Source organism: Pan paniscus, chromosome X, assembly GCF_029289425.2.
Source record: "Pan paniscus chromosome X, NHGRI_mPanPan1-v2.0_pri, whole genome shotgun sequence".
Taxonomy (NCBI): domain Eukaryota; kingdom Metazoa; phylum Chordata; class Mammalia; order Primates; family Hominidae; genus Pan; species Pan paniscus.
In genome coordinates this window covers 134,971,941-134,995,748 of record NC_073272.2, presented here as the reverse complement: position 1 = coordinate 134,995,748, position 23,808 = coordinate 134,971,941, and the positions used below count along the sequence as shown (strand labels likewise).

Below are 23,808 nucleotides of genomic sequence, written 5' to 3'. Positions count from 1 at the left end.
CTTCTTAAGGCTAAATAATATTCCATTGCATGTATATCTACCACATTTTCTTTATTCATTTATCCATCAATGGATTTTTTTTTGGCTATTGTGAATAATGCTGCAGTGAACATGGGTGTGCAAATATATCTTCAAGATTCTGGATTCGATTCTTTTGGATATATACTCAGAAATGGGATTGCTGGATCATATGGTTAATTTTATTTTTAATTTTTTGAGGTACTTCTATCTGTTTTCCATACTGGTTACACCATTTTACATTCCTAAGAGTGCACAAGAATTCCGATTTCTCCACATCTTTACCAACACTTCTCATTTTCTGTTTTTGTGATAGTGACCATCCTGAGGGGTGTGATGTAATGCCTTACTGTAGTTTTGATTTGCATTTCTGTAATGATTAGTGATGTTGAGCATCTCTTGATATGCTTGTTAACCATTTGTACCTCTTCCTTGGAGAAATATCTATTCAAGTCCTTTGCCCATTTTTTAAGCAGGCTATTTAGGGTTTTGTTTTTGTTTTGCTATTGAAATGTAAGACTTCCTTATATTTTTTGGAAATTAAGCCCTTATAAGATATATGATTTGCAAATGTTTTCTCCTATTCCATAGGTTGCCTTTTCACTCTGTTAATCGTCTCCCTTGATGCACAAGCTTTTAAGGTTGATATAGTCCCATGTGTCTAGTTTTGTCTTTGCAGCCTGTGCTTTTGAGGTCATCTCTTTCCATATTATTTCTTACAACTACATGTGAATCTGCAATTATCTCAAAATAAAAACTGTGTAAGTGGTATCATGTGGTATCTGTTCTTCTGTGTCTGCCTTATTTCACTCAGCATAATGTTTTCTAGCATAGTACCTATAGTTAACAATACTGTATTGTGTACTTAAAAGATCAGTAAGAGGGTAGATCTTACCAGGGCAGGAGGAAACTTCTGGAGGTGACTGAGAGGTTTATGGCATAGAATGAGGTGATGGTTTAATGCGTATATACTTATCTCCAAACTCATCAAGTTGTATACATTAAATATGTACAGCTTTTTGTACGTCAAGCATAACTCAATAAAGTAGATCAAAAAAAGTGCACTTAAAAATAGAAAAATAATATCATTAACAGTGTTAGTGAAGATTACATAGTCTAATCTCTTCACTTTATAGTTGTGGAAACTGAAGTCATAAAGACATATTTAAGAAAAGGGATAAATAAATCTGCAAAATACAGACACTTTTTTACTGACTGTCTTATGAATCTGAAAGATATAACCTATATCTTATGTTAATGATAATCAGCTCTTAGAAAGAGAACATCCCTCTTAGGTTGCACTAAGAAATAAAGTAGATAGGTTATATAAAATAATCATGCTAATACATTTACGATGACTCATTCTTAAACTTCTTAAATCGACATGTAAAAGTATTGCAATTTCAGTATATTCAATGTATGTTGTATTTATAGCACTAAAAGTCTCATAGTTTTAATGATCATATGAAAACTTAGTAAAGATTCGACCCTTTTTGCAAAAATTAAGAAACTCCACGAAATAAAAACATTTACAACTTTACAACTAGGATACTGTGCAGTAAGTACTACATTACTCTAAACAGATGTGGCTCTTCCAATAAGGGGAAAATATCTCCACACACATTTTCATTAGTATCTGAGTAACAGCTTCTTGAGTTGTTCCTTTTAGAACCTTGCTATGGAAATCACAGCTTCTACAACCACAGTCATTGCAGAATTTACTCTGGTACCTATTTTCTTAACTCACTACTCTGCCTAAAACAGATGCCTCAAGAGCATTTATCTTCTGAGGGGAAACAAGCACAAGCCATTACTCCCACCCCATGGTAGCTCTGTTTTGGTATTTTTTGGCCCAAACTATACAAAAAAGCCAAGTGCACTTCAAACTGGGGATTGGGGGTGGGGTGTGCATTGGAAGTTGCAACCTGAAGAACAAGCATAAGAATCACACACTGAAAGTCAAGCTTCTCTTCTGTTTGATGTAAAAACAACAAAAAGAAAACAAACAAAACAGAAAACAGTATGCAAATTCTATCCTTTCAAATCAGTTTTTTACCGTCATCTACATTTAAAATGCTTAGTCTATTATCGATTTTTCATTTCTGTTGTATTTTAAAGATGATTCAGTGGCACATGTTTTACTTACCTAAAAGAGGAAGTAAAACTGGGTAGTTGTAAGGCATCACAAAGAGGTTTACACAAGTTAAAGTTGTACTGGCTTTTAAGTAACCAAATGGATATCCAAGTTCATTGTACTTTCCACTGCTAGTAACAAATACCTGAGAATAACATGAAGTAATGCACAGTGATGACAATAAGGATTTTATGTCAAACCAAACCCATTGTAACATTCCATAGCAGCATCTATGGCACAATTTGATTGTAATTTTAAAATAGCAATAGTGTTTTTAGCCTATGGTTATGTCAAAATATATTATACTAGGCCAGGCTCATGTACTAGGATTACAGGTGGCTCACACTTATAATCCTGACACTTTGGGAGACTGAGGTGGAAGGATTGCTTGAGGCCAGGAGTTTGAGACCAGCCTGGGAGACAAAGGAAGATCTCATCTCTACAACAAATTTAAAAAATTAGCCAAGTGTGGTGGCACGTGCCTATGGTCCCAGATCCTTGGGAGGCTGAGCAGGAGGATGGCTTGAGCCTGGGAGCTTGAGGCTGCAGTGAGTCATGACTGTGCCACTGCGCTCCACCCTGGGTGACAGAGCGAGACCCTGTCTCAAAAAAAATCCTACTAAATATGAATGTTCAGATCGCAATTCTCCTATAAATTATATTAAGAAATGAAACTATACTATGCAACAACCATTCAGAGACCACAGGCCACATCAACAGTACCCAAATATTTACTTACTTAGCAAAATGAAAAATAAAGCTGAAATACTGCTAAGAGGAAACCAGCCACTAAAACAAATTAACTTCTCAAAAGAACAAGTGGTAATCAGAGTGCAGACTGTGAAGAAAATAGAACACAGTCCCATGCCTGAAGCATGAAATTACAAAAACAAAGCCTACTTAAAGGATTATGTAAACCATCTTCATTGTACTATTATTAAGTCTTTGCTCTATGCATCTTTGCTGCCTCCTTCCCCTACCCATTTATCCATTTTTTTTCAATAAATATTTACTGAGTAACCTGTTATAATAAGCCAGGCACTGGTGCTAATTATTTTGAGGCAGCAAGGAGATACTTTGGGTCAACCTGGAAGGCATTTCTCTTATAAATTATGCTGGTAGTGGCTGAGTGCGGTGGCTCACGCCTATAATCCTAGCACTTCGGGAGGCCGAGGCAGGCGGATCACCTGAGGTCAGGAGTTCCAGACCAGCCTGGCCAACATGGTGAAACCCCATCTCTACTAAAAAATACAAAAATTAGCCGGGCATGGTGGTGCACCTGTAATCCCAGCTACTCAAGAGGCTGGGCAGCAGAATCACTTGAACCCAGGAGGTGGAGGTTGCAGTGAGCTGACACTGCACTCCAGCCTGGGCAACAGAGCAGGACTCCGTCTCAAAAAAAAAAAAGTTATGCTGGTAGAGTAAACATTCAGTGAAGATTAAAACATTGATCTTAATTCCATATGACTATTTTCTTACTCCTTATTGATTTCCTGATGTGATTCCTGTATCATCAGCCCCCTTACAGTTGATATGTTGTGCTGGGGTCCCCTAGCTGCCATGTTTTCTCTGTTCCATGTTCAGAGTCTTTGGTCCAAACCACCAATATATACTTTTAGAGACCTGGTCCTTTACTTTTCCAAAGTCCTTTGGCAGAATCATTTACAACAAAGTCGAACCTTGACATTTAACAGAATCCATTTACCTTGCTAGTTCTCAGTACTACCAATATCACCTACCAATTCACTACCTTCTTATAATATTATCACTAAGAATAAGTTGGTATAATTATGTAATGTAATTTATGTAATTTATGACCCCACAGAACATGAGTTGTACTAAAACATGAGTCTACTAGATTTTGTGTCATAATTTGAATGATAATAGAAACAGATAACTGCAATAAACCATGCTGGATTTTATTTCCTAAGTGTGTATATTAGAAGAGAGGAAAAATTCATCAAAGAAAGATAAAAAAAATCACATGCACAAGGCAGTCAAGGGTCAGATCTATGATTCCCATGAAAGGAAAAGCACTGAATTTTGTTTCTTTCTCTCTTTCTCTTTCCTACCTTCCTTGGCCCCTTGAGTTTTTCCAAATTCCTCATCAGCCACAGATTCATAGATTTTTAGGGTTCCAAAGGATCTTTAGAGCTAGTTCAGACAATGTAAGTCCCTCGTGCAAGGCCACATAGTTGGTGACAGAGCTAGGGTTAGGCTCCGGTCTCCATTGTGGTTTTGCCAAATTTCCTGGCTACTGGTTCATTTTATTCTTTTTCACTAACACTAATTCATCACATTAAGAATACTCTAAAACAAAGTAACATAAAGTACAGGAAAGAGGCATATGACATATTTAAGGGGTAGTGCAGGAGCAAGGACAGCATTTCTTAAGTTTCTCTGAAGAAGGTTTCCAAGAAATGTGCTATATAGAAAAGAGGGGTTATTTTAGGGAAAAGCTATAATTTTTAATTTTATTTGCTTTCATTATAAAAATGTTTTTCAACCCATAAATTCAAAGGTCATATCTTTATTTTAAATTAGCAATCTATTATCCATATCTCTACATTTCTAGCACTTTTGGGGTAAACTATAAGTATAGAGCTCAATGAATGCTCACAAAGTGAATGTACATGTGTAAACAGCACACGAGTCAAAAAACAGAATATGGCCAGGCACAATGGTTGATGCCATCATCCCGGCACTCTGGGAAGCCGAGGTGGGAGGATTGCTTGAGCCCAGGAGTTTGAGACCAGCCTGGGCAACACGGTGAGACTCCGTCTCTCTAAAAAAAAAAAAAAAAAAAAAAAATTTAAAAAATTAGCCAGGAATTGTGGTGTGTGCCTGTAGTCCTAGCTCCTCTGTGGGGGGCTGAGGTGGGAGGATCGCTTTGCTTGAGCCAAGGAGGTCGAGGCTACAGTGAGCTGAGATTGTGTTACTGCACTCCACCCTGGGCAACAGGCTGGACGCTGTCTCAAAACAAAACAAAACAAAACAAAAAGAATGAAAGAAAGAAAGAGAACAAAACCAGACATCTCCTTGTGTCCTCTTCTGTCCACTACCTTGCATCCCCCCAAGAGAAACCACTATCCCGACTTCTAACAGAGTAAGTTAGTTTTACCTCTCTCTGAAAGTATATAACATAGAATCACACAATATGTAATCTTTTCTGTCTGGCTTCTTTGCTCAGTATTATGTTTGTGAGATTATTCTGTTTCTTGTGCTTTTACATTCTTGCTTTAATCCTGCTCCTTTTTTTCTAACTAGTTGTAGCATCTTGGGAGAATTTAAGTAGCTTACAGACAACTTGTAGCAATAATCTCACATTTTAAGATAAAACAGATGGCAGTCTGAAAGTGTTCCTTGCATAAATAGAGCCTAACAGTTACTGATTGCTATAGAGTCCTATATATTAATAGAAGTAGAACATACATCTCTACAGTTTAGAAATAGAACATACATCTTTACAGTGTAGGACATTTTTGTTGTATCCACATAAAAAGGCTGTGACTGCCATCTCTGAATTTTTACAAATTAAATTCCATAGGTGACTCTATTAACCAATCAGCAAATCCTTCTGGCTTAAGTGTAACACTTGGAAGAGCCAGTGTATGATAGATATCTCTATGCATTTGTCTCATCCAAGTTGCAAAATCCACATTACACACATTTTTTAGTGTGATTTGTACCACAGGACGAAGAGTTTTATTATATTACACTAATACAGAAATTAGTTTCAGGACTTACGGTTCTCTGCCTAAACTATCCTGTACTTCCAATCTGTCAAGTTCAAAGTAAGGGCTAAACACCTTGTTTCAGCTGCAGACGCCATACCTGAAGTGAAGTACAACCTTTAGATTAGGGATTCTTAAGCTGGGGTGCATGGGTAGACTTCAAGGGGTCCCCCAAATCTTCAAATATATAGGTTTCATCAGACTCTATTGCTTTAAATGGCAATGTACAGTAGACTAATGATTCATATTAGTCTGAAATTATTTGCCTGGCCCTGTTGCTTATTTGACAGCATTCATGAGAAACATCATTAGCACAGTCAGTCCAATTATTTTGAGAATAACCTTTGAAGCTTCTTAAAACAATTCCCAGATCCTAGAGTGGTTACAGACATTTAGCTAATAGGTAAGGATAAGTACCTGCCAGCAGGTATGGGGAGACTTTCGTTCCAAGATATACTGAGTTAAGGGCGAAGGTTCAAGTTCATATTTGTCAAAAGGAAGTTTGTCTATTACCATTGGCTCACAATCTACACAGGAGAACCTCACAACAGGATGAGATGTTCGTGGAGGCTAAAAAAAATTTTTTTAAAAAAGCAGAAAAAATGGTTAGGTCTCAAAGCAAGCTTATATTTCTGACAATTCTGCAAGTCCTTTTATATTTTGTTACATTTTCACTGAAATACAGACTAGCATTTTGAGAAAGAAGATTACTAGATCTCTAGGAACCACCAATGGCTTCCATGGGAGAGAGGGCTCAGATTCTTTACTATCTACTTGACATTAGGAAGAGGAAAGGTAAATTACAACACTCATAACTAAAATTTCAGTGAATTGAAAAAAAACTGTTCTGAATATGTTTAAGAAGTTCTTATGATTGTAGGATGAATGTTGAATTTCAGATCTATTTTATGACCTCCAAGAATTGCCTGCCCTTCATTCCTTTGTACCATGAGGTTACAGATAGTCCAGATATGCTGGGAATGAAGAAATCCATGCAACTTTCTAATAAGGTAATGAGAGGGCTAAAGCCATGAACAAGCAAGATGAAAAATAGTAGAGGGATGGAAAGGGCAAGATAGAGACTGATAATAAGCTAGTCACAATGCCAGGGCCCAGATGGATTTTTGCAGCATTGCTAACACCAACGTGTTTGCCTTGAATAGCTGGAGCTGGGGATGCTTTGCGCTGGGCTTCGAAGGCCTGTGTATCTGGGGTGCTGGAGCAGATTAACGGAGAAGCCATTTAAGTAACAGGTTTAGCTTGTGTGATTGGAGAGCACCAGAGAGAGAAAGGCGAACAGCAAGGGCAATATGGAGAGAGAGGGACACAGGACAAGTCCCAGAGACAGAGTAAGAAATGGGTCAGCCTATTCTTGTTGCGAAACCTGTAAAGCTAATATGAATATGATAAAATATCACTGCTTCCTTTATAAAAAATGAAAACATATTCATTTGCCTTTATAGTTTACAATTATAAGATGTTTGGGGGTTGAGAAAAATAGCTCTTAAATGAACTTTTAAAGATGGAGGAATGGTAACATGAGCTATGTGTGAATTACTTGGAGTGTCTTATTCTATTTTGTTTTTTCCCAACTTAGTTTTAATTAACTTGTGAAAGGTTTCTGACTCCTTAGATTTGAACAAGTAAAAATGTCATAAAGACATGAATGAAGACTTCTTGCTAGCAAAAATGAAGTAAATTTGCCATAAAGCCTGTACTCGAGTTTGGAAGGGCTGAGGTTTCACAGGTGTAACACCTTGAAGCCGTGAGGAGAGGAGTGGGACGTTTACCCTCACCCACAGCAGGGGCCAAAAGGGCTCTTCAGTCTTACATTCAGGTCTTTCATGGCCACTTCTGAAAAAAGGGCAGAAGCCTAAAAGCAGTAATCCAGGAGAAAATGCAATTCACTGTCAGAAATTTCTAAAACTGAGACAGAATATAGATGAACTGAACTAGGAAGATGTTAAATAGAAGAAGTAGTGATTTGTTTGTGTCCCCTCCTGAGCCCACACAAGGGAGATTACTCAGGCCCTCTTACAATTTGGGGAAGGGGAAAGAAGACAAAAGAGAGTGGGTTTCATACGGTCTCCTTTATTACTAGACACTGCCCTCCCTCCAAAAAAAAAAAAAAAGCCAATTGATCTGGCACTGGGAGCAACTGTAATAGCAAAGCCTCTCCTACCAAATGCAGTGACCAAAAAGACAAGTCCTTGCTTAGAGATTATTTTTTAAATATTGCTTAATTACCCATCATTGAAAGGTATATTGCTACAAAAGTCCATTGATTACAAAAAGATGAAAAGTAGGAAGAAGTAGAATTTTGAATATGATTTTAATATGTTCCCAGAACCTATCCAAGGTGTAAACTATGTTCAAACTTCCTGAGGCTGTGCATGAAAACCAAGGCCAGTACATTTTAGACGTTGTGTTTGCCACGTAAATCAAGTCAGCTGCTCTGAAATGAAAACCAAGTAACAGATTATAACAGCATCAAAAACAGCAATGTTTTAACATCCAAAAAGGGCAGCTCAAGTGGCGAAGGCAACTGAAGAATGACAAGTATCAGAAAATAAAGGAAGTCCTCCTTTGCTTTTAGGCACAAAGCTAGACTTCCAGTAAGAGATAGAAGGCAAAGGAGGGAAGACTTACTTGCCTGTGGCACGGCATAAAGGCCTCAAAGCTATTTTAAAAGGTTCACTGTAATCAGAAAATTGAAAATCCAGAATGATGTTTACCTTTTTATTTTATGACACTTACTAGTGAAGGTAAATTCTGATCTGGCCAAAAAGATTCTGGAATTGGCCAATGTCCAACAGGAACACCAGTTTTAGAGTTAGGTCGTACATAAATGAGTTTATGACAACTATGCCATGGCTGAGCAGCAAATGAATTGCTTGGCCTGGATGAATCCATAAGTCCATCTAAAAGTTAAACAAAAGACAAACTAAGGCGTGAGTTTCTTTTTACAGCTGCTGATCTTCTTGTACAAATTTTCCAGCTGAAAGCAAAGTCCAAAATAAAACAAGAACAATGATTCATGAAAAATGGAAGAAGAAAAAAAAGTGACTCTACTAGGATTTCTAAATCTTCTCTCTAGCAACTGTTTTCGTCTAATCCATCTCTTCTAACCCAACACCCACCCCACCATTCTTAACCTAGTAAGAGAATATGCAGTTATGCAGAAAACTATGGTAAAACTAGTTTTAAATTTTCTGAGACTCGTACACATAAATTAAAAACATCAAAACACTACAGTTATTTTTCAAGAATTCAATTACTAAATTAGGCAAATGAAATTGTTCACTCCCTGGTATAGTTTTTACATTTCTGGAGTCTGACAAAAATAGATCATAAATTCCATTTATATATTCTTTCTATTTCCAAATACAAGAAAAAAGTGTTCTTTGCCAAACAATTAGACCCAATGACCACAAAGGCAAAATAAAAACTAGCCAAATTCACTTAAAGATAGAAGAAATGCAGACAATGTGTATATAGTTGAGGGGAGCACAAAGCAAACACATCAAGTTTATCGTGGACTAATTCACTATGGTTTCTCCATCCACCATCAAAATTCCATGGACAATGGGTGTTGTATAATGCTGAATAATGTATCCTGAATGCATTTTAATGATTTAAACTAGCATATTTCATTTCCTTCCTCCTTCTCCCCCCGCCTCAAATCAGGGCAAGGCAGAGTTATATAAACTTTTAATGATAATATTTGTAAAAGATATGCTTTAATGATTTGAGTCTCATTTTTCTTAAATTATCAGTCATTTGAATAACTTATTTAAGCATTACTTTAAACAAGTAATTTCTTTAGACTAGGAGATTTAATGGGTCCACTGTGCACTAGGGAAAAAAAGTGTAATGGCTTTGGAGGATCCCCCCAAAGTTGAGCTCACAATTCTGACAATGTGTATTTTTCTGAGGAAAGGGTTCTTAACTTTCATCAGAACCTGAAAGGTTAAGAACTCTGGACAAAGGAGAACTGGAGCTAGAAAAAAAATCTGTGCCATTTACATGACACCAAATCCCACTAGGATTTCAATATGTAAGTTCCCAGTTTATGCTAAGATAGTGAGCACAAAATTTTGGATTGCTAGCAGTATAACATGGCCTTCCTACACAGTTAATTTAAAATAGGCTGTGGGGCCTCAGTCTTTTATGGCAGATGTTCTTAACTTGGAGGTCCAAAAAACCCCTGAGATTATATACAAAATTGTGAATGTGTCACTTATGTCTGTATTTATAGGGAAAGGGGTCTATATTTTTTCCAACAGCTTCTCAAAAGGATGGGGAACTAAAGAGCAAAACAACAACAATAACAACAAAAGATCAGGAGCCACAGGATCCACTGCTTCAGACAGAAATGTGTAGCTTTCTGCCCTTATGCATTTGACCCCTTTGTTCTTCGTCAAGGCAATTAAAACATATAAATCAGGCTAGACAAGCACTGTGGTAATAATAATGGAGTGTGTGTGTGTGTGTGTATATATATATATATATATATACACTTACACATTTACATACATATACACATAGACTTTCTAGGAGCTCTGTTCTTGCAGTGCATTACCATGGAAGTCTTGCAATGCGTTGCCATGGTGCTTGTTTAGTTCCCTGATCCCTTTGAAATTCATTTGCATTCAAGTGATTACAAACATCCATTCACAAACCATCTAGAGATTCACTACGATTTAACTTCCCCTATGCAAAAGTCACCCTACTTTCATCAATTTTTGAATGTCGAACTTTCTGTGAAATCTCATTTGGAGAAAAGGTTGCTCAACTCTTAACTTCAGAGTGAAAAAGTGACCGGGAAAATACTAGTGTAGGATCTTAGAGAAGATGAGCAGTTCCTGGATAAACATTCATAATTTCTTGCTGAGGTGCAGAAACTAACACATATTTCGTAAAGATGGCTTAGCATATTTGGCACTCACAAAACCAAAACAAGATTATTATTTAAGTGTACACCATAGTGAATCTCCAGACATTTTGTGAATAGAGAGGTGAATGAGTCAGTGCCATCCAAAGACTGGGACCAGGGAATATAAAATGCACCAGGAAAAGGAAACACGTTCTTAGGAACATTCAACATGAAATTAAAGTTGTTAGAATTTGGCCACCTGATACATATACATAGGCAGTGAATGTATGGTAGTTGTTTGGATGTATGTTTGTAACCACTCAAATGCACGTGCATAGTGAAGACTGTGTCTATAGTAATTTATTTAATGTCTTCTCATTCTCCTATATAACACTTTAGGGTTAAAAAAGTTATCTACTATACCTTCTCCAATAGGAAGTGGATCTGGTCCTGTTTTTTCAAAATTAATAACTACACCACTCTGAACTTTTTGAACTAGAGATTCTAAACATTGATTCAACATTCTTTGTGTTCTCACACAGTAGGAGCGACCTATCCCAGAAGGAAAAATAAATAGCACAAGTTTGATCAAATATAATTTCATAATATAAGCATTTTAAAATCCTAAAATATAACTTGAAATAATCATAACTACATTGGCAGCAAATATACCAATGATGACCTTAAGCAACAGAGTTAAAAGGCTTTGAAGGAAAACAAGTAAAGACTGGATATGGCATTTAATGAAAAATATACTCTATGCTCTGAATTTTTCCTTCAGAAACATTAAATATTGCCAATACCTCCTGTGACTTCACACATCTGTGTGATGGCAGATTCATCAGTTGGTACGCTCCCTAGTTGCTCTGGTTCGGTAGAAGCCACTCCAGGCAAACGCAACACCAGGGCAAATAACCTTTGATCCCAACGAAAAGGTTCTTTGGTTAGTTCACTTCCAGGCAGAGGGGAATTCAAAGGAAGATGGAGCTGATAAGGCAAAAATGTGAAAAGGTTCATCATAACAAACCATATAAAAATGAAGAAAGAATTAAAGGGTTGACTTTTTCTTTCATGTAACTCAATAAAATTAAGCAGTCTTTCAAGGATTACCAAGATGGATGATTTGACCAAACTTACTGTTAACTGGAAATGCCTCCCACAGAAATAGCTGCATGTTCCCTGCCATTTAAACAAAATTAAAAAAAAAATCTCACCTCTTCTTGAACACCAGCAGTACTTGTTAACTTGTTTCCATCTGTGATGGTAATTAAAATAGATGGTTCTAAAAAAAATGGATTTCTCCCCTAAAATACATTTAAAAAGCATTAGAGCCATGTAAAGTAATAAAAGTATATTTAAACTTTTATATTTGCCTTGCCAATGATCTCTCAAGAATATGATAAAATTTGTCTGGATAAATAAGGAAGAAATGATCAGGGAACGAAATGGGTAGGAATAAAAATAACAACCCCTGAAGAGGTAACATTCAGTATAAACTGAGGAATTCTTATAATTCAGGAACTCCCCAAACCATTAACATTCAAATACCTCTCTCACTCTGCTTTCCAAGTAATCACAAAATAATATTACAAGATTACTGGCATTATCATCCACTCTCATGAATCCATTCACTTAAGTCAAAATCCTGGCACAGATAGGACACTAGTGACTTGCGTGCTGCAACCTGGAGAGTGACTCTGGTTACTGTGAGCACAGACTTTAGAGGAGGAAAGGACAATGGGAGCAACAGCAAATGCTACTCTGCCTTCTTATCCTAGAGCTTTTTCATCAAATTGGGAGGGGCAGAGGAGTTAAGGACACTGAAAGTTTCTTTCCAATTGTCTTGTTCCGATATTTCTCAGCCGTTTATTCACATCATTCTCAAACATCTGATTATCTCATGGTAGACAATTTTAGCTATTCTATTATCAAGCCATATACAAGAACCAAAAGAAGAGGGATTTTTAAAAAGTATATATTTAAAAGGTAATAAGAATCTCATTTTTGGAGGTTATGAAAAGTAGCAGACAACTTAGTAACCATGCCCAATTTTAAATTCTTACCCCAAGCCACCAAAATAAATTAGCCATACTCACTCAAATTATTTTTACCTGTCCATAATTGTCTATTCCAGATATTAATCTATTGAGATTTAACAAATCAAATGAGGATCTTAGAGCCTGACCGAGAGTAGTCAGTCCAGAAGCCTGAAGATTTTTTAGTTCGCTCATGAATGTTGCATGATTTTCCTTCCAACCAGCCTGCAAACCAAACATTTACAAAGAATTTCTTGATTATACAATGAACAATATATAAAGTACAAACAATCACTAAACAGCAAGCATCAAAACTCTAAGAAATTAACCACTCTTTAACCTAATTCTATTCTATATCTTCACTGATCAGGTAGAACTAAAGCAAGCAGTTTCGGAAAGACCTGCTAGCTCTAATGATCAAGCGCAAAGAACTGAAGCAAAAAATACTTCGTCCATTATGGCTGAAGGACTGTGGCTCAAGAGGTCCAGTTTTCTGTTCAGGCTCATCCAAACCTGCCAACACACCTGTTACCCTAGCTTCACATTGATGGTGAGCATGGAGTAAGGGGCAGAGGAAGGAGTAGTTATTTTTTAAATGCATTGTCCTTGGTAGAGACAATTAGCTATATTGACTGTCTGAGCTACATTAATTCTTCTAACCAAGATTCTTCCACCGAAGCAATATTTTCACTTTTAAGCAAGAGTAAAGAGGGAGTAATAGGAATAGAGCCACACTTATTTGGATATAACCCTTCTGGTATCTTCAAGCATTCAGAAAGCCCAAGATCTAAAATAAAGGGAGAAAGAAAAAGAAACAAAAAGTTTTGGCAAAGAAGCAGCATCCCCTAGCCACGCCCAGCAGCTATGAACAGCAGCAAACAACCAAAGATCCAAGGTCAACAGCCAACATGCTGTGATTGATTGGTTTGTAGAATAGAAGGAAGGAAAGGATCGTGCTGACTGGTCTGAGATGGGTATAAAAACAAAGCAGCAAAAAATGCTGAGAAGAGAAGCTAAAAGAAGAAGGTGGTAGCTAACAGGAAGTCACAGAGGAATGGGCCAGCAAGAAAGAGAGAAGACAGCACAGCGTGGCAACAGAGTGGAACAGCCACTTGAGTCTGAGAGCAGCAGTGTGATATGCTAAATGCTGAAGTTATGCCAACCAGGCCAGTACAGCTGGAGGTGGAAAACAAGAGCAAATGATACTGAGATAAACCAAACCATTTGAATTTCACATTTAGCTGAAGGCATATAGTCCATTATCCATGCAACTACATCAAACACTCTTTTCTGGTTTCATGGTCTTCCAGAGCAATTTGGATTAGTAGAATGACTGAGAAGTAAGAAAGGGGGCAGGTTATTGGCTATGAACCCTGTTATGAAATACCTGTGTGACCTTGAGCAAACCAGTTGGCTTCTTAGGACCTAAGCTGAAAAGGAGGATGATCTGATAAGCAGGAACACTGTATAAGGCTGAAAATGATACCATCTTGCAGTCATTCACATCATAATCTGTGAGAGTGGCGCCCCCTAGGGTTAAACAGAACACAACCTGCATAACCCTACAAGGTGAAGGTGATCTTGGTTAAGATTCACTCCAGGTCCAATAAGCTGGCAATTCTTGTGAAATTAAAGATGTGCTTAGTTTGTCGTCTTTTATTTTAATGTTCCTAACATATCCTATAGGTCGAAGCATTTAAAGGTTAAAACTTTCCAGGTGCTCCTTTGGCCAAATTGTATATATGACTTTTAGTACTGGAAATATAGGGAATGAGAATAACTCTTTATGGCCCAAGGAAAATCTTATTGGACTAGATAAACTGAACTTTAGTGAAAAGGAAGCATTATGATTTAAAGTATCTTTTCAAATACCTGGAACTATCAGTAGTTGATTATAAATCACACTGAATTAGGAAATTAGATTTCTTCTTTGGGGTAGAAGAGAAAGGTGTACATTTGGGTGGAGGAGAGGATCAATTTTTTCATGTATTTATTCAACAGATTTTTTACTGACAAACTATGCTATACTTGGCAGAATGCTACGTGCTGGGGATATAGAGAGGAATTAGCTCTTGAGGGGTTCCTGCCACAAAGGAATAAGAAATGCACTTATGGAGACTGAAAGAACAAGTGACCAAGAGTGAGGGAAGGCTTCTCACTGAAAGTGGGACATTTGAGAAATACTGATGGGATGGAGTGAAGATCATGAGACTCACTGATGTGAGGGGTGGAGGGGACTGTGCAAGGGAAGAGAACAGATAAAAGGATAGGACTTACTTGAGAACCACCAGTAATCTGATTATCATTGCTCTGGGCACATGGCAGGAGGCAAGGCTGATTAAGATAATTTGGGCTCTGACTATAAAGTGCTTTGTACACCATGCTCAGCAGTTTGGATTTTATCTGCTGGCCCTGGGAAGAACTCAAGGTTTTAAATCCGGGGAGTGGTATGATCAGATCTTTATTTTACTAAGATCTCTGCTGGTAGTTGGAGAATAAATTGTGGGGTGGAGGGGAGGCTGAAGCTTGAGGCAGGGAAACTGGTTTGGAGACTGCTGAAAGAGCTTATGAGAAAAGTGATGAAAGGCTGAGTTAGGGCAGTGGGGATGGAGAGGAGGTTGCAGATTAAGGAAGTATTTCAGAGGAGGAGTCCCAAGGATTTAGTAGCTAATTAGAGGGACAGGTGAGAAAGAAAAGGTCATGCATTATGTTGAAGTTTCTGGCTTTGGCAAACTTGTAAATGGTGGGCGGGGGTCCTTTACCCTGAAGCCATTATATAAAATTGATTCTTGTTTTTGGAGTCACTTCGTTTAGCAATCTTATTTCCACACTGGTAACAAAGGTTATATATTAAATTTGAACACCTGAAGGGCCATGTGGTAGTTCAAGGTATAATTTTTAAAAATTAGTGGATTATTTGGTTTGGTAAAGGGCTAGGATAAGATTTGGGTACCACTTTATGACTCATCTTTATTTAAAATAATGTGTCCTTATCGTTAGTGGTGCTATTCACCAATCTGTCAGAATACAGAATATGAAATGAAAGCATTTTACAAATATTAATAGTTTCCTTCCTTCCCCTCCCTCCCTTCTCTCCTTCTCTCTCTCTCTTTTTCTTTTTCTTTCCTTTTTTTTTGAGATGGAGTCTCACTCTGTAGCCCAAGCTGGGGTGCAGTGGCACGATCTCGGCTCACTGCAACCTCCACCTCCCAGGTTCAAGCGATTCTTGTGCCTCAGCCTCCCGAGTAGCTGGGACTACAAGCGTGTGCCACCATGCCTGGCTAATTTTTTATATTTTAGTATATTCAGGGTTTCACCATGTTGCCCAGGGCAGTCTTGAACTCCTGAGCTCAGGTGATCTGCCTGCCTTGGCCTCCTAAAGTGCTGTGATTACAGGTGTGAGCCACTGCGCCCGGCCCAAATATTAATAGTTTCTGTATCTAAATCTCTGACATTGTTTGTAGGTTAATTCCTATTCTTTGCAATGAATTGGATGATATGGGAAATTTTTAATGCCACTCCTACCTCAGTACTACAAAGTATGTAGGCTACATTTACTACCAAGAGCAATGAACTCTTTGGTAGGGGTCCAGCTCCCTATATCAAGAGAAGAACCAAATGTCCCTATGTCCATTGCTCAACATGCTGAAGGAAAAAAGGCCCACAGATTTATTGAAGTATTTGGAGAATCTTATTAATGTGATAAATTTCTACCAAAAAGATAATTATAAAGAGATAGTGAGTATACATTTACACTCTCCATTCATTGCTTAGAGTTAATTTTTTTCACAAATGAATTCAGGACAGCTAATTTGCCTCCTTAATATGGGTTTTTCTTTTAAATTACTTTACTCCAAAGATATTGTATTCTTATGTTAGTAAAAACCTTCACTCCTGATAATAACTTCCATACATTCTTACAGAACTTTACTGCTTACAAAGCACTTTCACACTTCACATTGGCTTAGGACAACCCTATAAAATAGGCATGGCATTAACATCCCTATTTTAACAAACAAGGAAGAAGTGAAACATAGTTATGTCTTGTTTATGTGGTGGCAAGTCACATTCTACAGCTGCACTATCTGATACAGTGGCTTTTATCTACATGTGGTTATTTAACACTTGATGTGTGGCTAGTTTGGATCGAGATGTGATGTAAGTATAGAATGCATTTGGCATTTTGAGGATGCAGAACAAAAAATGCCAAAATCTCATTATTTTTGTATTGATTACATGTTGAAATGATAATGTCTTGGATATTTTTGGTTACATAAAATATTTTAGTAAAATTAATTTTACCTGTTTTTACTTTTTAATGTGGCTAGTAGAAATTTTTAAATTATGTGTATGACTGACATTATATTTCTATTGAACACTGACGTTCCTAAAAGACCTGAAGGTCAGGTATGAGAGCCTGGCCTTAAAGCAGCAGACAGTAGACACACTACAGAATCCAAGGCAGGGGTAAACAGGAAAATCAGTCTGATAGTGACATACAGGACAGCCTGCAGGAAAGTGAAGCTGTAGTCAGAAGAAGCTAGGAGGTTTGAGGCCAGGCGCGATGGCTCACACCTGTAATCCCAACACTTTGGGAGGCCAAGGCCGGCACATTGCTTGAGCTCAGGAGTTTGAGACCAGCCTAGGCAACATGGCAAGACCCTGTCTCTACCAAAAATACACACACACAAAAATAGCCGGGTATGGTGATGTGCACCTGTGGTCCCAGCTACTCAGAAGGCTGAGGCGGGAAGATCACTTGAGCCCAGGAGGTGGAGGCCGCAGTGTGCCATGATCATGCCACTGCACTCCATCATGCCACTGCACTCCAGCCTGGGTGACAGAACCAGGCCCTGTCTCAAAAAAAGGGGGTGGGAGGAGGAGGGGGAGGAGCAGCTAGGAGGCTTGAATAGTAAGCCACACCTGGGGAATCAAGACCTGAATTAGGATGGAAATGCAGATGAAAGAGTTAAATAAGAAACATGTGAAACAAATAGGACAGACTTGGTGATAGAGCATGAGGCCAAAGGATAGACAGTAAAAGTTGATTACAAGAGGCCTAAAGAATGGAGGTTTAGGACAAAGGAGTAACTTAGGATGGGTAGAATCCTAAGCTAAGGGTTTATTATCTTCACAGGTCAAATTTTAAGTCTCTCCAAGGTAAAATAATCATGATGATGACTAATGATAGCTAATATTTATCAGTGCTTATATTTTAGGAACTCACTTATACTAAGCATAGCATGTAATATACATCCTTCTTACATGAACCTCACAACCACCCTCTGGGTAGGTGCTGTTATTATCTTCACTTTATACATGAGGATACTGAGGCTTGGGAAAGCGAGGTAACTTGTCCAGGCCAGACAACTAGGAAATGGCACAGCCAAGATTTGAATCCAGATAGCCTAACTTCAGAGCCCACCAATTTAAACCACTCTTCCACACATTATGTATATTGGCATTCCTCATTTTATGGTGCTTTGCTTTATTGCACCACACAGATATTGCATTTTTTACAAATTGAATGTTTGTGGCAGCCCTGTATTATCAGTGCCATTTTTCCAACAGCATGTGCTCACTTTGTGTTTCTCTGTTACATTTTGGTAATTTTTGCAATATTTCTAACTTTTTCATTATTATTATATCTTTTATGGTGATCTATGATCAGTGAGCTTTGATGTTACTATTGTAATTATTTTGGGGCACCATGAACCATACCCACATAAGATGGCAGTGAACTTAATCGATAAATGTTGTATGTGTCCTAACTGCTCCATCGACCAGCTGTTCCCTATCTCTCTCCCTCTCCTCAGGCCTCCCTATTCCTTGAGACACAACAATATTGAAATCAGGCCAATTAGTGACCCTACGATGGACTCTTAAGCGTTCAAGTGAAAGGAACAGTTGCACTTCTCTCGCTTTAAATCAAAAGCTAGAAATGATTAAACTTAGTGAGGAAGGCATGTCGAAAGCTGAGATAGCTAGGCCTCTTGCACCAGTTAGCCACGTTGTGAATACAAAGGAAGCTCTTGAAGAAAATTTAAAATGCTACTTCAGGAAACACAGGAGTAAGAAGAAAAACAGCCACATTGCCGAGATGGAGAAAGACTTAGTGGTCTGGATAGAAGATCAAATCAGCTACAACATTCCCTTAAACCAAAGCCTAATCCAGAGCAAGGCCCTAACTCTTCCTAGAGTTGATGGAATGAATCTTCAACTCTATGAAGGCTGAGAGAGGTGAGGAAGCTGCAGAAGAAAACTTTGAAGCTAGAAGAAGCAGCCACTTCCATGTCATAAAAGTGCAAGGTGAAGCAGCAGGTGCTGATATAGAAGCTGTAGCAAGTTATCCAGAAGATCTAGCTAAGATCACTGATGAGATTGGCTACACTAAACAACAGATTTTCAATGTAGATGAAGCGGACTTCTATAGGAAGAAGATGCAATCTAGGACTTTCATAATTTGAAAGGAGAAGTCAATGCCTGACTTCAAAGCCTCAAAGGACAGGCTGACTTTTGGTTAGAGGCTAATGCAGCTGGCGACTTTAAGCTGAAGCCAACATTCATTTGCCATCCTGAAAATCCAAGGGCCCTTAAGAATTATGCTACATCTACTCTGCCTGTGCTTTAGCAATGGAACAACAAAACCTGGATGACAGCACATCTGTTTACAGCATGGTTTACCGAATATTTTAAGCCCTCTTTTGAGACCTAATGCTCAGGAAAAAAGATTCCTTTCAAAATACTATTGATCATCGACAATGCACCTGGCCACCCAAGAGCCCTGATGTAGATGTACAAGGAGATCAATGTTGTTGTCATGCCTGCTAACACAACATCCATTCTGCAGCCCGTGGATGAAGGAGTCATTTTGACTTTCAAGTCTTATTATTTAAAAAATACATTTTGTAAGGCTATTAAGAAGTACATTTTGTAGGGCTATAGCTGCCATAGATAGTGATTCCTGTGATGCGTCTGGGAAAAGTTGAAAACCTTCTGGGAATGATTCAACATTCACATTCGTGATTCATGGGAGGAGGTCAAAATATCAACATTAGCAGGAGTTTGGAAGAAGGTGATTCCAACCTTCATGGATGACTTTAAGGGGTTCAAAACTCCAGTGGAGGAAGTAACTGCATAAGTGGTAGAAAGAGCATGAGAACTAGATTTAGAAGTGAAGCTAAGGATGTGACTGAATTGCTTCAATCTCATAATAAAACTTTAATGAATGAGTTGTTTCTTATGAATAACCAAATAAAGTGGTTTCCTGAGATGGAATCTACTCATGGTGAAGATGTTGTGAACATTGTTGAAATGACAACAAAGGATTTACAATATTATATAAACTGAGTTTATACATCAGTGGCAGAGTTTGAGGATGGACTCCAATAAAAGAAAATAGAAAGAAGTTCTACTGTGGGTAAAATGTTATCAAAAAGCACTGCATGCTTCAGAGAAAACTTTCCTGAAAGGAAGCGTTCACCAATGCGGTAAAGTTCATAGTTGTCTTATTTTAAGAAATTGCCACAGCCACCCCCATCCTTCAGCAACAACTGCCCTGATCACTCAGCAGCCATCAACATCAAGGCAAGACTCTCCACCAGCAAAAAGATTATGACTGGCTGAAGGCTCAGTTGATCATTAACATTTTTTTAGCAACAAAGTATTTTAAATTAAGGTGTATACATTGTTTTTTAGACATAATGCTATTGCACACTTAATAGACTACAGTATAGTGTAAACATAATTTTTCCATGAATTGGAAAAGCAAAAAATTCTTGTGACTCACTTCATTGTGGTGGTCTGGGAATTGAACCTGCACTATCTTCATGGTAAGCCTATATTCACTTCACAAATATGTCTTGTTAGATTAGTTTATAAGTTTAATAAATTTTTCAAATTTCATTTTAATTTAAGCCTACTTTCCCTGACATCTAAGTACAGAACAATTAGGTGTGGGGAACAGTGAATTAAGAATTAGAAGGGCCTAGTCTATTCCTAGCTGTCACTAACTCGCTTGGCAAGTGGTCTAGAGTAAGTCACTTAATCCCACTGTGGCTGTTTCCTCACCCAAGGAATGAAAGGGCTGAAAAACCAACTCTAAGGTCCCTTGCAGTTTTTATATCCTATAATTCTATACGTTCCTTTAATATAAATCAGACTTATGTATCTTATAATTCCACACCCTGTAACAATCCTTCATGTAAATCTGACTTACAGAAAGAGAACACCTCCTGTCTCAATAAATGTTAATTCAATATGTTAATTCAGATCGGGTTTAAGTTTCCATAGTCAACTAAAAATGTCTTTTCATACCAACAGAAAAACATGGGCCTTTCTATCAGTGACCTGGGTTCTTGTCCCAGCTTGATCTGACTAGCCACTAGCTATTTATTCTCCACTTACATCACCACAGGAAGGAGAGAATTTGCACTTTTCTCCTCAGAAGGGCAAAGCCTAAAGGCAATATTTTCTATTACCCTCTGCACCCACATTTCCACCTTCTCATCTGACTGGTTGGTTTGCAAACAGGAAACTGGCATGCTCTCTGCGGGCCTGTTGCTGAAGCTCTTTTGAATATTCTGGTATGTTCTCTGACATGTGGTGCTAAAGGGGTAGGTTCTACCCCTACAACAGACCCATAGGGTAGGTCTGTCAATATGTGAACTACTTGGAAGCTTTTCAGAACACACATGTAGGCTATATCCTTTCCTCCAGCTTTGATCAGGAATAAAGCTGTAATTTGGAACTCTGGCTGGCTTCTGTGTCTTACTTCTCAATAGATTTCAAGTGGAGGAGGGAAATGAAGGAGTGTTATTTAGTGGCTCCCCTAAACTTCAGTATCCCTCAGTATCCTAATACTTGTCCTTCCTGAACTTCATCCCATTTTAGCCAGGCCATTTCTCCGATTCATTAATTTTCATTGATTTTTATTTTTTTTTAAATAGAAAAGCCTTTTCCTCCATTGAAATCTTGCCAGGAACTAAGAACAAGTAAAAGAGATAAAAGCAGATCAACTGTCCTTGAAGGGGATGTGGGAGTGGTGTTAGAGGCCTTTCTGAAAAACTCCTGTTCTATCTCTAAAGGTCACTTGTAATCCTTTTCCAAAATGTTAGCGACCTTACTAATATTTGGAAAATGGTATAATGTTATAACACAGTATAATGTACAAGTTTAATAAACATGCTGTTAATTTCCCCAGCCAAGGTAACCGATAAAGATATTTAGGGCAGCTGTACCTAACTTTCCACAAGAAAAGTAACCCTTACAAACTGTATGTGAATTGACTATTTATAAATTAAAAAAATAGTTGAATGATTAATATTCTCTAGGGTGGTAGCTATTTAAAGGGACTGGCAATGAATCTTTCCAAACAGTAAAAAGAATCCTTGTACATTATGAATTTTCACAAGCCAGGCTCCTTCACACAGCAGTGACAAAACTTCTTGCTGGGAGGCTCCACTTGTTGTGTCCCCCTGACTTGGTGCTGAGCCACCGCACTGACCTGTTTTAGGCACATATATCCTGCAGCCTATCTGGACATTCCCCTGAGGAGCAGTGCAGTCCAGTCCAAATCTTCCTAGCTTGTTAGCAAGCTCTTCACAATGAATGAAGGAAAACCTTGTTGACATCCAGAAAGCCAATGCATGTTGCTTTCCTCTCCTTGACAAGACTTTTTATCTTTTATTAAAGGAAATTAAATCAGCCTGGTAATATCTGCCATTTGTAAGCCCATGTTAGAGGTCTATCCTGGACATTGGGCTCTTCTAGGTGGTTATACAAACTAAATGATTAACAGATTTGAGTATTTTCCCAGATGTCACAAGTTAAAGCCAGAGTCTAAATTTAGCAGGGCCATCATTTCTCTTGTTGAAAGATAAACTATTTTCCTTTTTCCATCTGCTCTCCATAAGTTTGGGGAAAACTTGCTCTGAAACAACCCAGAAAATTTGCATAAATCAATTCCAACAGTATTTTTCAACCAACTCACTTTCTTCTTCAACTTAGCATTCTGTCATCTTTGTCACCACAAACTGTTCCTGCATTGGTAAACTCACCAGTGAGATGGAATGACATGAAAAATAAGAAGCCCTGCTTTTCCAATCATCTCTGTCTCCCGAGGAGACAAATGACTTTTCTCTTGGTCTTTGCCCTGAATATTTGGGCAAGTTAAAACTTCTCAACTTCAGGAATTTTCTTCTCACAATTAAAATGGACTCAAATTCTGATAACAAAGACAAGGTTTACTTGCTCTCTTAGGTAACAGAACACTGTGACAGCTGAATCACCTTAAACTGTTAAAATATCTTTGTAAAATGATTTTTACAGCTAGCACACCTATAAAGGAGGTTGTTACAATTATAAAGTACACACTAAGAATACATTATATCATTATAAGAATGGAACTGTCTTCCTTCTTGTACCTCCCCTAAAAACTTCCTTCTTGCTTATATTTTCTGACCCTGACACAACTTTTTCCCTGATACTCCAAAAATTTGGCCAGATTTCACTTTTTTTGTGCTTTTCTCACTTTACTCAAGGCACTAATATACTTCAACGCTCAAAGGAGGTATTTTAGAGCTCTGTGTTTTAAATGTATAGTGTAGCTTTAAAATTACTTTTTAAAGAATAGCCAGGCTGGGTGCAGTGGCTCACACCTGTAATCCCAACACTTTGGGAGGCTGAGGAGAGAGGATCACTGGAGCCCAGGAGTTCAAGATCAGCCTGGGCAACATAGCGAGACTCCTCTCTCTACAAAAAATTAACATACAAATTAGCCAACCATAGTGGCATGTGTTTGTAGCCCCAAGTGGTAATCGCTTGAACCCAGGAGTTCAAGGCTACAGTGAGCTATGATAACGCCACTACACCCTAGCCTGGGTGTCAGAGCAAGACTCTATTTTTTTTTTTTTTTAAAAAAGAAAAACCAGTTCTCTTGGATTCAGTTTTATAAAAGTTACTTCCCCAAGGGCTTTTCTTAGTGTCTTGAACTTGCCGAAATGTGCAAAG

General features: G+C 38.0%; 1 protein-coding gene across 12 annotated transcripts in view; it reads right to left on the bottom strand.

Moving 5' to 3' along the window:
* INTS6L (integrator complex subunit 6 like) overlaps positions 1 to 23,808 on the bottom strand; it is a 61,862-nt gene that overhangs the window by 24,035 nt on the left and 14,019 nt on the right. For 8 of the 12 annotated variants that reach the window (XM_055106307.2, XM_024927348.4, XM_024927349.4 and 5 more), the window contains exons 3-9: positions 12,874 to 13,023; positions 11,977 to 12,066; positions 11,566 to 11,749; positions 11,186 to 11,314; positions 8,644 to 8,807; positions 6,304 to 6,456; positions 2,165 to 2,297 (exon numbers count right to left, since the gene is read on the bottom strand). In XM_055106307.2, coding sequence (XP_054962282.1) covers positions 2,165 to 2,297; positions 6,304 to 6,456; positions 8,644 to 8,807; positions 11,186 to 11,314; positions 11,566 to 11,749; positions 11,977 to 12,066; positions 12,874 to 13,023 — 1,003 coding nt within the window. Of the gene's footprint in view, positions 1 to 2,164; positions 2,298 to 6,303; positions 6,457 to 8,643; positions 8,808 to 11,185; positions 11,315 to 11,565; positions 11,750 to 11,976; positions 12,067 to 12,873; positions 13,024 to 14,185; positions 14,324 to 23,808 lie in introns of those variants that run through there. The other 4 variants (XR_008622758.3, XR_004668753.3, XM_063601753.1 and 1 more) reach the window with 3 other exon arrangements.